General features: G+C 42.3%; 1 protein-coding gene across 1 annotated transcript; it reads right to left on the minus strand.

The window, feature by feature from the left end:
* Positions 1-2,422: 2,422 nt before the first annotated feature.
* On the minus strand, positions 2,423-7,220 carry LOC146550965 (nucleoside hydrolase-like). Its single transcript, XM_085259336.1, has 8 exons — positions 7,175-7,220; positions 4,967-5,144; positions 4,699-4,878; positions 3,807-3,918; positions 3,555-3,691; positions 3,326-3,403; positions 3,003-3,095; positions 2,423-2,910 (listed from the first exon to the last, which is right to left on the minus strand). Exons 2-8 carry the CDS (start codon positions 5,141-5,143, stop codon positions 2,758-2,760), a joined length of 930 nt encoding a protein of 309 aa, XP_085115462.1. The 5' UTR covers position 5,144; positions 7,175-7,220; the 3' UTR covers positions 2,423-2,757.
* Positions 7,221-15,603: the final 8,383 nt, after the last annotated feature.

Below are 15,603 nucleotides of genomic sequence, written 5' to 3' on the forward strand. Positions count from 1 at the left end.
ATTGCCATACAGTAACAATTTAGATAAATTCATCCACTCTTGTAAGTAAAATATGATGCCCTTTTACTTCTGCAGTTCTTAAGCATGGAGGGTCTTGGTCTTTTTCTACCTTCAAGATGTAAATAAAAACAGGCAGCAATGAGTTCAATGAGTTCTATGGAATGGGTTATGTAGAATGTTTAGCTTATTTTAGAGTTTAGAAATGTGTTAACATAGAATATAGAACTATTGTAGAGACACTGTGTGTAGAGTAATAAAGGCCTCTTTGTGTTCTGAACTTAGGAGTGGATAGTAGGAGGCTTCTCCCCCACTGAGTGGAAATTCCCCAGAGGAAGCTTTAGGGTGGGGGGTTGCAACATTTATGATACTTGTAACTGTGGTCTAGAAGGGAGAGGGGTTTTATGACCTCTAGGGAGTCATCTACACCCACAGTGTTTTAGTTGTCACGCACACACATCCACATGCACAGTCACTCATGTGCACACACATACACACAGGTATGCGCACACACTCACTCACGAGCACTCACACAGACACAGAGTTTCCAGCACACCATGGGGGTTTTATGATGGGGTTGTTTCTATAAAGCTGGCTGTAACTAACAAAGGGTTGAAGATTTTTGCAGAGGGACACCGGCCTCATCTTCCCTCCTAGGAGTGCATGCTTAAATGAAGAAGAGTAAAGATAAATGAAGATGAATGAAGATTTTGTGAAAATGACTACTGAGTCCGGTGCCATCTCTGGATGCTCGAGGAATAAAAAGAACCGGGGTAAAACTGATTTCTTAACAGTTACTGTACGGACTAACTCCAACCAGAAGCCATGGATCAATTCAATTCAATTCAATTGTTTATTTTAAATTGCACATAAAACGCTCCCTGACCAAATATTATCCCAGGTTGTGCTCTCAAAGTATGCACACATGAAGTGGCATGAGGCCCTGGTCAAAGAGGCCCTGTCTTCACGAGCCTCTTCGACCTCTTCTTGTTATTCTCTGTAGTTTTCTGGTACTTTAAGAGGACGATCATCATCCCTGTCCCAAAGAATCCTAACATTAGCTGCCTGAATGACTGTCACCCAGTAACACTCACCTCCATTGTTATTAAGTGCTTTGAGTCAAAGTCAAAGCTCGCATCACATCTTCACTGCCTGCTACGCTTGATCATTTTCAGTTTGCATTTAGGCCAAATAGATCCACAGATGTTGCCATGAACAATCAAATAAGGGACACTGGCGTGCCAGAAGCACAAAGCGCAACCAGCTGGATGCAATGTAAAAATGCACTGTATGTGACATTGCAGATAACAGTCAGTATATGGGAGGTAGACTTCGAGAGAAACCAATTTATCTCATCATACGGGATGTCCTGGCTAAAATGGGAGAGTTGGCAACCCTAGCCATCTCCCACGTGGACCATAACAACATATATGTGTGGATGCTGTTTACTGACTACAGCTCAACTTTCAACCTTATAATTCCATCCAGGCTCATCATGAAGTTTGGGAATCTGCACATCAGAATCTCTCCTTATGTAGCTGAATCTTGACTTGTTCCTGAGCCATAGCAGTGGATTTTTTTTATTCTTATCTTAGAACAACTTAGAGCAACTGAGGTCTGGGTTCTTGACAGTCGCTCACTTGCACAGATAAAAAGATCATCTGATTAGAGATCCAGAAAAACCCAAACTTCAACATACCAGCTAACAAGTTGTTGTTGCCAATGTTTATACATGGCCACTATCCTCAAAGCTTTGGTACATTCCTCAAACTTCTTGCTGTCAAATTTCCCCAGGTTTATTTACAATAACTGAAGTTAAAAACAGAAAGGACAAAGATATGCTGATTATTTTGGTGTGGTACTTGAAAAACAAGTACACTTTAATTAGACTGAAAAAAACTTATAGAGATTGACAGACCACGTGACTTTCGCACACTGCATCAAGCTCTGGCATTTCCAGCACCTGCAATCATTAATTCTGCGGTTTTAATCCCTACTTGCTTTTTATTTGCCCCAAAAACAGTTATGTACAAAACAACGGTGAACACGGCAGGTCCGTACAAAGAAAGACTTGACAAAAAGGCAAAAAAAAAAAATGTACGAGGAAAAAATCAAAGGAGTGAAAGGGTTAGACCCATACGAGCGTACAGAGTGGAATAAGGACGTTAGCGTGCTGCACAACTTTCATCACGCACATATTTATTATTGTATGGTCCTAAGTTTTAGTGCATACACTCACAAAATGTTTAGTAACTTCAGATCCCTGCAACAAGTCCAGATCCAGTTTACTTTGGTGATTTGATCTATTCCATTTCACAGCTGTTGTTAAAGTTTTGTTCCTTTATCTCCTGTACAGGCCAACATCTTTTCAGGTTGTAGTATTACACAACATTTTCAGATCTAATAGAAAAAAATGAGTGTTTCATAATTCATTCAATTTATTGTCTTTATTTATAACTGGCATTATTGTTTCATTCTATTATAGAATCTTACAAGAAAGAGGCAAAATTGTATTCCATTATGCTTTATTAGCTGCTTCGGTGAAAAAAACAAATCAAAACAATTTCTTCTTATTTGGGTCACAGCATTACTAGTATGCACTTTATTTACTACCACATAGTCGAAATCTTGTCAAATTGTTCAACACCAGTCTGGACAAATAGTTTGTTAATAAATGTTGTAAATGGTTTATGAAACTGCAGCACCACATATTTTATTTGTTGTTATGACCCGTAACACTCAGGTCTCAGAGTGCACAGTCTAAATGACTGCATTAATCAACATTTGCTGGAACATCTCCGAGTTGACATTCTTCATGATGATAACTCTGTGTTCTTTTTTCAGCTTCTCGTCGTGGTCCAGCACCATCATGCCTCGGGTGTAGTTCCCCTTCAACTCCACCGTCACAGCAAGCTGAAAGAGGAAACAAAGAATTCATTAAACAATGATTTTAGCTCAAATGTTTTATATTGTATCCTGACAAAAAAAAAGCAGCCTTCACTTACCTCTTCTCTGTCAGTTATGAATGCATCGTTGATGGCTGCAGCCATGGCATAGGCGTCACAGGGATTAAAATTTTCATCTCTGTGTTCACAGTTCTGTTCACACAGTATGTCAGAGGTATTTAGACATCTTCTAATATTCCGTTTGATGCCAATATCACTAGTGGAGCACCAAGTTTTAAAAATGTTCAAATGGGTTGCCAGTAGTATGTATGCAATACTGACAATTGGTTAAATTCAATGCAAACAGGAGCTTATTTTCTTGTACAAAGTGATGACTTCAGATTTAATTGCCTGACGCTTAGTGTCAATTTATACGTTCTTACCATTCTTGAGATGTGTAAAATCTTTTCCAAAAAGTTTGATTTTTCAGTACGTTGGGATAAATTGTTGTCAAAGAAAGACTAAGGGAGAAAAAGGAGTGTGAGATATTTTTAAATATTACTTCAAACACAAACTCAGTGTTAGCAGAGATCCTTTCAAACTTTAAAACAGTTCAGACATTATTCATTGTAACAGAACAGAAACCCTGGTTCAGCTTGTTTCTCTCCTCACCCATGGCAGGTCGTTGTTGCGGGTGAACTCCCAGCTGGCGATGTAGGTTGGGCATGTGTAGCGGTCCAACACGATGTAAGCCGCCTCTGGGTCACACACAAAGTTAAACTCACCACACACTGTGGCGTTACCCCTGGCTGCACACAGATACAAACACAAACTTCATTCTTACATGTATCAGAGATTTATAAGACTAAAATCCCGAATGGATAATAATAGACAGAGGAAATACTCTGTGAGGATTCAACCAACATTCAGTGTTTCCTCCCATGATGTAGAGTGCCTTCAGCTTTTTAGGCAAGGAAGGGTCCAACTGCACTGCGACAGCCAGGTTAGTGAGGGGGCCGGTGGCTACGAGGATCACCTGAAGACCGGAGACAGAGTTGTACTGATGATTTTATTCCCCCACAACCAAACTTTAAGCTGAGAACAAACCCTCAAAATAATAATTTTCCTTGAAAAAATTTTCATAAGCAACAAGTTTCAAATGTTTTTAAATTATTGATATGTTGAGAATGAATTAAATTGGTTTGAGATGGGCAAGCAGTGCAGTTTGTCTAATGACTACTTGAAACTTCATGACAACTGACAGATAAGTTATCATGACTTCCCAATTTAAACTAAATTAAAGCCTCTCTCTCTATTTTAAATTTTTTTTTATGTGTGTTTGGCAACTTTGTGATCCTTTGCCACGAGTTGGCTTCTTTCACATCAAGTGCATTGTACCATTTACCATCCATAACCAACAGATGCCATTGTTTCTACATCCATTTTTCTGGTCACCATAAAAAAGCAATTACATCATTAGTTCTGGGTGAAACACATTTTTATTAGTATTGTGTTTATTTAGTTCAACAATTTTGAACTAAAAGTCAACATATTTTTTAAGGAAAACTTCAAGGTATGGAAATAAGGTTGAAATAATCTGTGACTGGGCCTTTAAATAATACATTTGATCAGAACCGCAAAACATTTACAAAAAGTTGGTAAATGTATTCATATATTTTTAGATCACCTAGTTCTCCACACAGCATTTTCACCCGACCCCTTTGTAAACTAGAACCTTCTTAGTGTACACATATCACATGAAAATGATGCTCTCAATTTTCATTCATGTAAGAAGCTTAATGGTGCAGACACTCACCTCTTTATTATTCACGTTCACAAGGTCAATAATGGCCTGTATAGCTTTTTTCTGCTGCACCCGATCCAGGCCTGGTGCTTGTGGCTCTGGAACGTCCCCAAACCCGTCTTTCCCAAAGAAATCATCTGCATGGTTTTCATGCTCCAACAAAGGCTTTGAGCAGCCACGGTAGACTGGAATCTGTATGAGTATTATACACTGGACGTAAGAACAGGTCTACGAATATATTCATGTACAAGGGCTCTCTTACAGTGTGACACAAACTTACGCCCAGCCTGTCGCAGACTTTCAGGACACGCAGGACATTTCTGAGGACATTCTCCACAGACGTGTTGCCATAGCAGCAGGTGATCCCCAAAACTTCCACATCAGGGTTGGCCAGGGCCATCATGATGGCAATAGCATCATCCACCCCAGCATCCACATCAATTATGATCTTCTTCATCCTGTGTTTAACCACAGGATTCAAACCTGAAGAGTGATTGTTTCTAATAAAGCACACTCCATTCCTCTAACATTAACTGGTGCCATCTATCCCTCCATTTCTTGACCATTTGTCTAACTGGAGCCTATCTCAGTTGTCAGATGGAGGGAAAGAGGCAAACACACAGATAACTAATATATTTTAAATAAACACAATACTGTGTTTTTCTTTTCACACTCTCAAAACCTTTCTCTCCTAGCATAACTACATGTTTTGTATCCATTTCTAAATATGAAAGTCAGATTGAAAGACTGCTTCAGCACTTCCCCTGCCAGTGGCGGACTCCCTCAGGTATCGGTGCGTTGGTGGTTCTTTGTGTCTGGGGGTGGGCGTCCAGGTACACACCGGCTCACTCCTTGGCGGCCGCTTATCGGGGCCTGGAGCCTGGGGCTCGCTTGGGCCACTTCGGAGGTATGCACACAGGTATGCACACAGGTGTACACACGGGTATTCACAGACGCGGACTACAGCTTTCTTGGCTGCTGCCTCAAAGCACACTGTGCGCTGTCTATCTTGCGTGTTGCACAATATCGTTTATTATTTAGTATCTACTGATATCTACTGCTAGCTAGTTTATTGTGATGGTGCTGTTTTTTTTATTATGTTGCTCTTTGCTGTTTGCTTTCTCTTCTGTTTTTTTTCTCCATACAGGTGACCCAGGTGCTTTGTTTGTTTTTTGTTTTTTTTGTTTTTTTGTTTTTTTCTTTCTTCCCCCCCTTCTCACCATCTCTTCTCCCCTTTGGTTTTCTTTCTTTCTCTCCCTCTCTTTCTTTCATTCTTTCCCCCTGTCCTATCCCCCAGTCATCTCTGTCCCGTTTGTAGCAACCGAAAATAAAATAAATTCATAATTATAATAAAGGTCAATCAAATGGACCAATATGGCAAGGCCATGATGATCCACTTGGTAAAATAAATCCGCTTGGCATCTCTCTTGGCCTTAAGACAACAATTCTGATGGCTAAAGATCCAAACGGGACACACACACAAAAAAAGAAAGACTGCTTCGGGTGGTTTGTGGTGGAGGCAGGAGGATATGTTTTAGATACAGCTTTAAAATGTGTAGCGTTCAGTACAAATATCATAATTAGATCAGAATATGAATATCACAATATCTGTGTCACAGCCAGGTGGATCAACTGCATGCTGATCGGCACTTTCTGTTTCTCTCTCTCTCTTCCACTCTCTCTCTCCTCTTCTCTGTCGCTGGGGCGGAACTCACTGTGGGTTCACGCCCTCGGCCCACGCCTTTGGGAAATGAGACACCTGGGTCTCATCAAGATGATCAGTATTTAAGCCAGGAGGTGACTGCTGTTTGTCGCTAGATCGTTGTCTATCACGCGTTAGTGAAGCCAAGCCACAGCAAGTCAAGTTAAGTGTGTTTCTTTTGTGCGCTGTATTTAATCCAGTCTCCCTGTCTGCAGAGCTCCCTGGATTTTCCCCCGTGTGATTCCCGAGTGGTGAGTGTTGGAGTGAGAGCCTGCGATCGTGTGTGTGGATTATCTGAAGAACGCATGCTTTTCCCCTGGACTTCCCTGGAGCCCCTTTCCCCCCCACTCAGCTGTACATAGCACTCCCCCCGCACCTTCTTGTATATACACCTGGTGAATTGTAAATAAATCTTTCTTGTATGCATCTGAGCCCGAAGTCCTGCGCTTGAATCCTCCTCTAAACCGTAACAATCTGGGATCTTCAGTTTACAATCTATATGAAAATAGTGGCCTGCACAATGCTTTTGAACAATGTTCGTGAACGGGTAATCGACCTGCCTCTGATTGTGGCAAGGTTGGAGAATTTTAAACAACAGTTTCAATTGTCAAAAAAAAAACAACCCCACAAAAATATGCTTTTAGATGCAAAAGAAAGAAAGAAAGAAAAAGGGAGAAAAAAAAGTGATTTCTGGTGGTTTTAAGAATTATATTATAAAGATATGTTAAGCTTCACAATACAGTGAGATTCTGAAATTATTACTGAAATAAAATGTAAAATTCTCACCTGGTAAATGGATTCTTGCAGATGTTTACAGCCGTGTGATTGGAGCTGTGGTAGCTGAATGCTATAAAGTGAGGAGCAGCCCGGTTTATATAGGGAAGTGTTACATAGTACATGGCTAACTCCACCTTCAGATTTTCTGTAGGTGTTACAAATTTAGCTTGAATTGTGACTGTCCAACTTTCTGATTGCTTGAATAAAGTGAAAATAATGTTTTTGTCATGTAAATGAACTGCATTTAAAAAAATCACAAGATGGGGAGATGGGTTGGGCAAGCAGATTCTTAAGGTGTAACACTTGTATCCTTTGGTATCGACTAATGGGTGTTATCTTTGTATTAATGTGTAAGAAGACGGTTACAAAAGTTTACTTTGTAGATCCTTGTGTGAATTTACTGTGTGTCCCCTATAAGTGAATTTCTCTCAAGCCAATTACAATCATGGAAAAGCACATGTCATGGTCCTGGGTCGTGTGACCCAGTGTTTTGTGTTTAGTCTGTTTTGATGTTTATTGTTTGTTTAGGTTCTCTAAGGTAGTCCAGCCATTTGTATTTATTACCCTTGCATTAAGTCTCCCTTGCCCTTCGTGTGTTTATGTCTGTGTGTCTTGTACTGTCAAGTTCATGCTGTCAGTTATGTCATCTCCCCTTTACTAAGTTTCCCTGGGTCATGAGTCCTGTCTGCGTGGTTATGTTTAGTTCTTGTTATGTCTAATTTCCATGTTTCCTGTTTTACTTTGTAAATCTGTATTCATTGTCAGTGTATTCAGTTGCACCCTCCTGTCCTGTCGTTAGGTTCATGTGTGCCAGCTGTGATCCCATGTGTGGGCACTTCCCCTGATCATCCCTCATGTGTATTTAGTCTCTGTGTTTCTTACAGTCTGTGTCGCGTCATCTGTGTTCCCACCCTCCATGTTTCCATGCCCGGTCTGTTGTATTCTAAGTCATAGCCTTACCTTAGTTCATTCCCAGTTTAGGTTTCTGTTTAGTTATTGCTTTTGTGCTGCCCTTATTCTTGTTTGTTTCTCTTGCGTTACCAGCCACAATAAAAGGCTCGCTTTTGTTTGAAGTTCACTCCCGTCTGCTCACTTGTGTTCGCACCTGGGTCCACCACACACACCACCGCACGGTCTGTCACAGCGGACCGTGACAGCACACTTTGCAACTGTTTACAGTAATAATATTTTATAGCGCTTTAAATCTCAATCTTTCAGGCCTGGTTTAAAGAGCTGACTGTTAAATCATGAACTCACAAAATATCAACATATCACCACCGGTGGATCACCCCTCTCAGATGTTTTTTTTCCTCAGTGCACTGTAACAAAAACGAAAACAGACGTAACCAACAAAATACTAATAAAAATAACACAAACTAAGGCCCGTTGCAGACATGTCCAAGCATAAAACTGTCCCTCTCTCGCTTACGAGAAAGAACACAAGCCAAAGCTCACTGACAGAATCAAGCTAGCACTAAGCCAAACCAAAAAATCAACCAGAAATTCACAGGAACGTTTTGCATCCTGCCGGGACAATATTGTGTGGGAATGAGAACCTCAGGTGCCGTAACAATTTTGTTCCTCCTTGAATTAAATCTCAATCACAAAAAATGCCGTACTCCAACCTAAAACTTACACTATTAATTCATCATTTTCACTCTGTGCCACTGTTCCTCATCAGGGCTGTGTGAAGCACAGCAAAGAATTCAGTCAAGGCCTTGAGCCATAAACAGACATCACGCACAGACATTATTTTCATAACCAAACCGTTTTAGACCTTATTCCTTAATTCTACATAAATGCCCTCTGGGTGACATGTAACACATTCTAAGTAATCAATGGCTCCTCATAAAAATTATATATTGGGATGTTTGTGTGCAGCATTTTGCATATCAGCATAAGCAAAGCATTCTTCATTGCATCAGCGTGTGTGTGTGTGTGTGTGTGTGCATCACTCTCCATTGCACAAGCGTGTGCATGTGTATGTGTGTGGATCACTTCTCAGTGAATCAGCATTCCAGTGTGTGTGTGTGTGTGTGTGTGTGTGTGTGTGTGTGTGTGTGTGTGTGTTCATCACCTTCCTGTTCTGGTGTTCTGGGTAAACCACGGCCTGAAGCATGCCCTCGGGTCCTGCCCTCCTCCTTTTCAGTCTGTGTTAAAAGTCCGCTTTGCGACCATTGCTGCTGCTCAAAGTTCTGTCCGTCCTGGTTCTGACCCCAATTGGGGCAGTCCTTTCTCCAGTGTCCATGCTCACCGCAGGTGAAACCTGCATCATCTTCTGTGTTTTTTGTCCGTTCTGAGGTGCCTTCTGACCTCAGTTACTCCTCCTGTCTCGGTCACGCCCTTTTTGCTGCCCGATCATCCGTGTTGGTCCATCACTATCCTGCACAGTGTTAATGCAGAGTTGTTAAGGTCAGCATTCCTTTGCTCGGCCTTACTTTTCATTCGGGCTTGGCGGGCGTCTCGTCACAGCTCTGTCAGCTGAAGCTGTCTGAGAATTTTCCCCCGTGTAGTGAAACGGGCCTTAGGTTTAGTGCTCTCCGTCTCTGCTGCATGAGATCGCATTACTGCAGCACTGTTGACTTTTTCAGGTTGTTGTTGTGGGTCCAGCTGTTGCAGCATTTGGTCAGGGTCACGTAGAGGGGAGAGCAGGAGTCCAGGTCAGCCTCGGCTTTCAGGGCCGGCAAAGCAGCCTGTAATTAAGCATAAAGAGAAAAAACAAAACAAAAACAAAACAAAAACAGACGAACAGGGCCCTATTTCAGGAAGCCGGTTTAGTGCAAACTCTGACTAAGTATACCCTGAGTTAACGAAAACTCTGGGTTTTCGGTTTCACAAAGCGAGTTTAGATTAATCCTGAGTGAGTCACTATGACGACACACTCCGTGAAGCTAACCTGCCCCCTAGCAGGTTAGCTTCAACTAACCCTGACTTTCTCCGCCTCTGTGTCGGAAACCTGACTGTAGGAAGTGTCAGACATGGCGTGCCCCTCCCTTGAAGAGCCAGTAGATGTTGAAGCCCAAATTCTCCGCAGAGATCTCCGCCGGGAGAGAGTGATTAGAGTGTGTTTGGACATTTTATCATTTCCTGATGATTTCCTGTGTGAACGTTACCGTTTTTCAGCACAATCTATAATTCATTTGAATAACATCCTCAGGCCTAATATTGCTCATGTGACACATCGCGGACATCCTCTCAGTTCTGTACATATTATTTGTATTGCACTTCGGTTTTTTGCAAGCGGGAGCTTTCTGTCTAATATTGATGACGCTGAGCACGTTTCCAAGGCTACCGTCTGTCGGGCAGTCAGGAATGTTACAGTTGCACTGAAACGTCTCCTGTACTCGTCTGTGGTGTTCCCCGGTCATAGACCCACAAGATTCATCAAAGAGGGATTCCACAAAATTGCAGGTAGCAGGATGAACAAAACTTAATTCATGATGTGGTGATACTTGAACTACTACTTAAATTTTACATTTATTTTCACGGTTCCCAGGCGTGATTGGCTGTACAGATGGCACTCACATTCCAATCATTGCTCCTTCAGTAAATGAAGGAGACTATGTGAACAGGAAGTCTTTCCACAGCATTAATGTGCAGGTACATATGTCCCTGTAGCATTTCAAACTAACAAATTATTTCATTATAGTAATGGATACTAATTTGTGTTCTCTGCACTGTGAAGATCATATGTGATGCTGCCAACATTATCACAAACGTGGAAGCCAAGTGGCCAGGCTCTGTGAGTGGTGGTGGTGGAGGACCCCCACCTGTTTTTCGGGCCTCCGCTTTTTTTCTGTTGGCTATAACGGGTCACATTTGAGCATACAGAGTAAGCAAATATGTACTTGTAATGTGCTCAGATAATTTCAATAAGTGCTTACAGAAAGAAAATTAATGTAGCCTCTAACTGCAATTGATTTACATCGGACAAACAGACCAAGCACTATGGCTCGTAATACAATTACACCTTACCTGTTTGGACTATATTTTTATATTTCATTTTTACTTGCTGCCAGGAACGTTTGAGGCCTGTTGGGTTGCACCTGCGCTCACATCACATCACGAAATAAAATGTATAAAATATAAAATAAAATAACATATAATAAAATAACATATAATAAAATAACGTGTTAAATGGGTGGAAATCCCTAGACCAATGTTTAAATTAACACTCACGCATTGACTCTGTCGGCTATGTTTTGCCATGCATGCTCCCTTTGTTTTGCAGCTGAGGCTGTGTTACTTTTTTTCCGCAAAATTTGCATGTTATCGGCATATGCTGCCATCAGAATTTCGGCCTCAAGCGCTGTAAAATACATTGACCACGCCTTCTTTCCCTCCGTCTCCATGGTGACTCGCTTAATCTGTGCTCCACTAATCAGGGCTTTATGTATCCTCGTGCACGCGCTTAACTTGGGGTTAAAGCAACTCCGCGTTGATTGAACTACTTGTTATCAGCCTTTCTGAAACCGAATATTCCGAGTTGGACAGTTCGGGGTTACTCAACCCTGAGTATCGTTTTTCACTCTGAGTTTTCTAAACCGGCTTCCTGAAATAGGGCCCAGGAAAATGATGTTGTGTTGGCTGTGTTATTCAGAGAGGGGAGAAACAACGGGGCCAGGCCCTGTGTCAGCCTTCTCTCCCCCTTTTTTGTTTTTTTCTCACCATATAATCAACTCATAACCCACCAAGCTGACAGGACAACACAGGTACAGTGGGGCAAAAAAGTATTTAGTCAGCCACCGATTGTGCAAGTTCCCCCACTTAAAATGATGACAGAGGTCAGTAATTTGCACCAGAGGTACACTTCAACTGTGAGAGACAGAATGTGAAAAAAAAAATCCATGAATTCACATGGTAGGATTTGTAAAGAATTTATTCGTAAATTAGGGTGGAAAATAAGTATTTGGTCACCTCAAACTTGGAAAATCTCTGGCTCTCACAGACCTGTAACGTCTTCTGTAAGACGCTTTTCTGTCCCCCACTCGTTACCTGTATTAATGGCACCTATTTGAACCCATCATCTGTATAAAAGACACCTGTCCACAGCCTCAAACCGTTAGACTCCAAACTCCGCCATGGCCAAGACCAAAGAGCTTTCGAAGGACACCAGGAAAAGTATTGTAGACCTGCACCAGACTGGGAAGAGTGAATCTACAATAGGCAAGCAGCTTGGTGTGAAAAAAATCAACTGTGGGAGCAATCATCAGAAAATACCAGGTTTGCACACACAGTAGCTGGTATTTTGGCCCATTCCTCCATGCAGATCTTCTCGAGAGCAGTGATGTTTTGGGGCTGTCGCCGAGCAAGACGGACTTTCAACTCCCGCCACAGATTTTCTATGGGGTTGAGGTCTGGAGACTGGCTAGGCCACTCCAGGACTTTCAAATGCTTCTTACGGAGCCACTCCTTTGTTGCCCGGGCGGTGTGTTTTGGATCATTGTCATGTTGGAAGACCCAGCCTCGTTTCATCTTCAAAGTTCTCACTGATGGAAGGAGGTTTTGGCTCAAAATCTCACGATACATGGCCCCATTCATTCTGTCCTTAACACGGATCAGTCGTCCTGTCCCCTTGGCAGAAAAACAGCCCCATAGCATGATGTTTCCACCCCCATGCTTCACAGTAGGTATGGTGTTCTTGGGATGCAACTCAGTATTCTTGGTCCTCCAACCACGACGAGTTGAGTTTATACCAAAAAGTTCTACTTTGGTTTCATCTGACCACATGACATTCTCCCAATCCTCTGCTGTATCATCCATGTGCTCTCTGGCAAACTTCAGACGGGCCTGGACATGCACTGGCTTCAGCAGCGGAACACGTCTGGCACTGCGGGATTTGATTCCCTGCTGTTGTAGTGTGTTACTGATGGTGACCTTTGTTACTTTGGTCCCAGCTCTCTGCAGGTCATTCACCAGGTCCCCCCGTGTGGTTCTGGGATCTTTGCTCACCGTTCTCATGATCATTTTGACCCCACGGGATGAGATCTTGCGTGGAGCCCCAGATCGTGGGAGATTATCAGTGGTCTTGTATGTCTTCCATTTTCTGATGATTGCTCCCACAGTTGATTTTTTCACACCAAGCTGCTTGCCTATTGTAGATTCACTCTTCCCAGTCTGGTGCAGGTCTACAATACTTTTCCTGGTGTCCTTCGAAAGCTCTTTGTTCTTGGCCATGGCGGAGTTTGGAGTCTGACTGTTTGAGGCTGTGGACAGGTGTCTTTTATACAGATGATGAGTTCAAACAGGTGCCATTCATACAGGTAACGAGTGGGGGACAGAAAAGCGTCTTACAGAAGACGTTACAGGTCTGTGAGAGCCAGAGATTTCCCATGTTTGAGGTGACCAAATACTTATTTTCCACCCTGATTTACGAATAAATTCTTTACAAATCCTACCATGTGAATTCATGGATTTTTTTTTTCCACATTCTGTCTCTCACAGTTGAAGTGTACCTCTGGTGCAAATTACTGACCTCTGTCATCATTTTAGGTGGGGGAACTTGCACAATCGGTGGCTGACTAAATACTTTTTTGCCCCACTGTACATGTTAAAATTCTTAAGATCATGTTTAAAAGCCCAAAAAATGAATTTTCTTTCATTCAGTAATCACTTGTATTAATCAATCAGCAGAAAACATGTCACAATTTGAATCTTTTAACCACTAAATTTGTCGTGTCTTCACTGACCAGTGTCTTTTTTTTTTTTTTGAAGTTAAATTGTTGTCCTGCAACCCAGAGGGTTTCTTTGTCAGTAATGGATAAACTTCATAATTTAACAACAGAAGTATGTTAAATTTTTTTGCTTTAACCTTGCTGGAAAATCTTCACATGTTCATGAGTGTAAGCTGTTTTTTCATTGCATGTGTGTGCATTTGTAGGCAAGCAGGTTAATTTTAACTTTCTCTCAAACTAGGCGTTACCTTAAAAGGAGCCTTTCTCTCACATTTCTCTGCTTGTGTGTGTTTTTGTTTCACCTTTTGTTGTGATGCTCCGGACGCCTTCCCAACCTCCACAAGTCCGTTGGCCCCAAAATTCAACCCAATTTCCTGTGCTCTTAAAACCTTCATTTCTCCTCTAATTCTCTCCTCGCTGCTGTCTGTTTCACAGCTGCTGATTCGTGCTGGGTGTGGTTTCCATTACTATAATTTTGCTTCGGCCGCTGTGCTTGTGGGGGCAGTTGGTCCAGGCCCGTAGCCACCTGTATCAACACACTAAGAGATTTATTAATATCATTTTCATCACTGTTAAATAGACCAGCAGGCAACACGCCTACCTTGACAGCGTAAACTGCACGCCAGTCTCCCAACCCATTCCTCGCTCTACTCCTCAATAATTCTCCACTACACACCTCTTACTATCTCTCTTTATTATTTTTATTTTTTATTACACCACAGAGTAATACACCCAATTATACCCGTCTATCTCTATGTGGCTCCAAATTCCCTCTTTTTTTATTTTCACACTCGTCAGGGGACAGGCACACAACAATTTCAACCACTGAAACGAGGAATTCAACCTTTTTATATTTCACCTATGATAGAACTCAACCTTAGATGTAAAAGCATTCTCTTGTTCTATTCCAGAATAAATGTGAACCCGTGGTTACACGGCCGTTCCAGTGTTATTCTGTAGCTATGCGGGAGTCCTCAGTTCCCAAGTCACCACCTCGGCACCCAGACGCCGCTGGACCTGCCTGCACATCCACAGACAGGGGGGTCGCCACACCATGAACAAAATTTGTTTCCACAGGTACAGTAGGCATCAACCTTTGATCTTAAAGCATTCTCTTCACACTAATGTCCTCCTATTCAAACACATCAACCGTCACTGTCACTGTGCTCACACTTCACACACAGAAACACACTCAGAGCGCACCTCACACACAGCCAGAGCGCGCCTCACACACACAGCGCGTTTCACCCACAGTGAGACCCACAGAGAGCGCCCCTCATCAGCAGAAATTCACACAGAAACCTCTGAGCTCAACTGTTAGAATCCTTTTAAAGCACAACCGCACCATACCCAGGTACCCCTTTTACTGTGCTTATGGCCGCCACCACGGGGCAAAGTCGCATCGTAAAAAGTGATGCATGCGTCCCTGACACCATAAACCAGCATCTGCTTTACCTTTATTTCATGGCAAGTAAAATTTTACTTATTATTTTATGACCGCAGCCCTCGAGGCTCAACTGATACCATAAACCACCGTCAAACCTCTATCCAATGTGCTAAAATCACCCCTCACTACTGTACTCACGGCCGCATCACCGGAACACGGCCGTATCATAGACCAAAACCTACGGACGTGTTGCGCTTTTGGCGTTGCCAGTGCTCAACTGCACCGTGAGCCAGCATCTGCTTTTCCTTAATTCTATATTCAATTTTATGGCCGCATCAACGAAGACTGAACCGTCTGCATAACCCACTTCAAAACCT

The sequence above is a fragment of the Mchenga conophoros genome, linkage group LG20 (genome assembly GCF_057382185.1).
Source record: "Mchenga conophoros isolate Kocher_MC1m ecotype Shallow Benthic linkage group LG20, M_conophoros_male_GT1.1, whole genome shotgun sequence".
NCBI classification, from domain to species: domain Eukaryota; kingdom Metazoa; phylum Chordata; class Actinopteri; order Cichliformes; family Cichlidae; genus Mchenga; species Mchenga conophoros.

What these genes read in the sequence shown, in the direction of transcription:
- LOC146550965 (XM_085259336.1), bottom strand. Translation starts at nt 5,143, where the DNA reads ATGAAGAAGATCATAATTGATGTGGATGCTGGGGTGGATGATGCTATT. An exon ending in AAGTCTGCGACAGGCTGGGC is followed by an intron (nt 4,879 to 4,966) that starts GTAAGTTTGTGT and finishes ATACTCATACAG; the next exon opens with ATTCCAGTCTACCGTGGCTG. An exon ending in TCATAACTGACAGAGAAGAG is followed by an intron (nt 2,911 to 3,002) that starts GTAAGTGAAGGC and finishes TTCCTCTTTCAG; the next exon opens with CTTGCTGTGACGGTGGAGTT.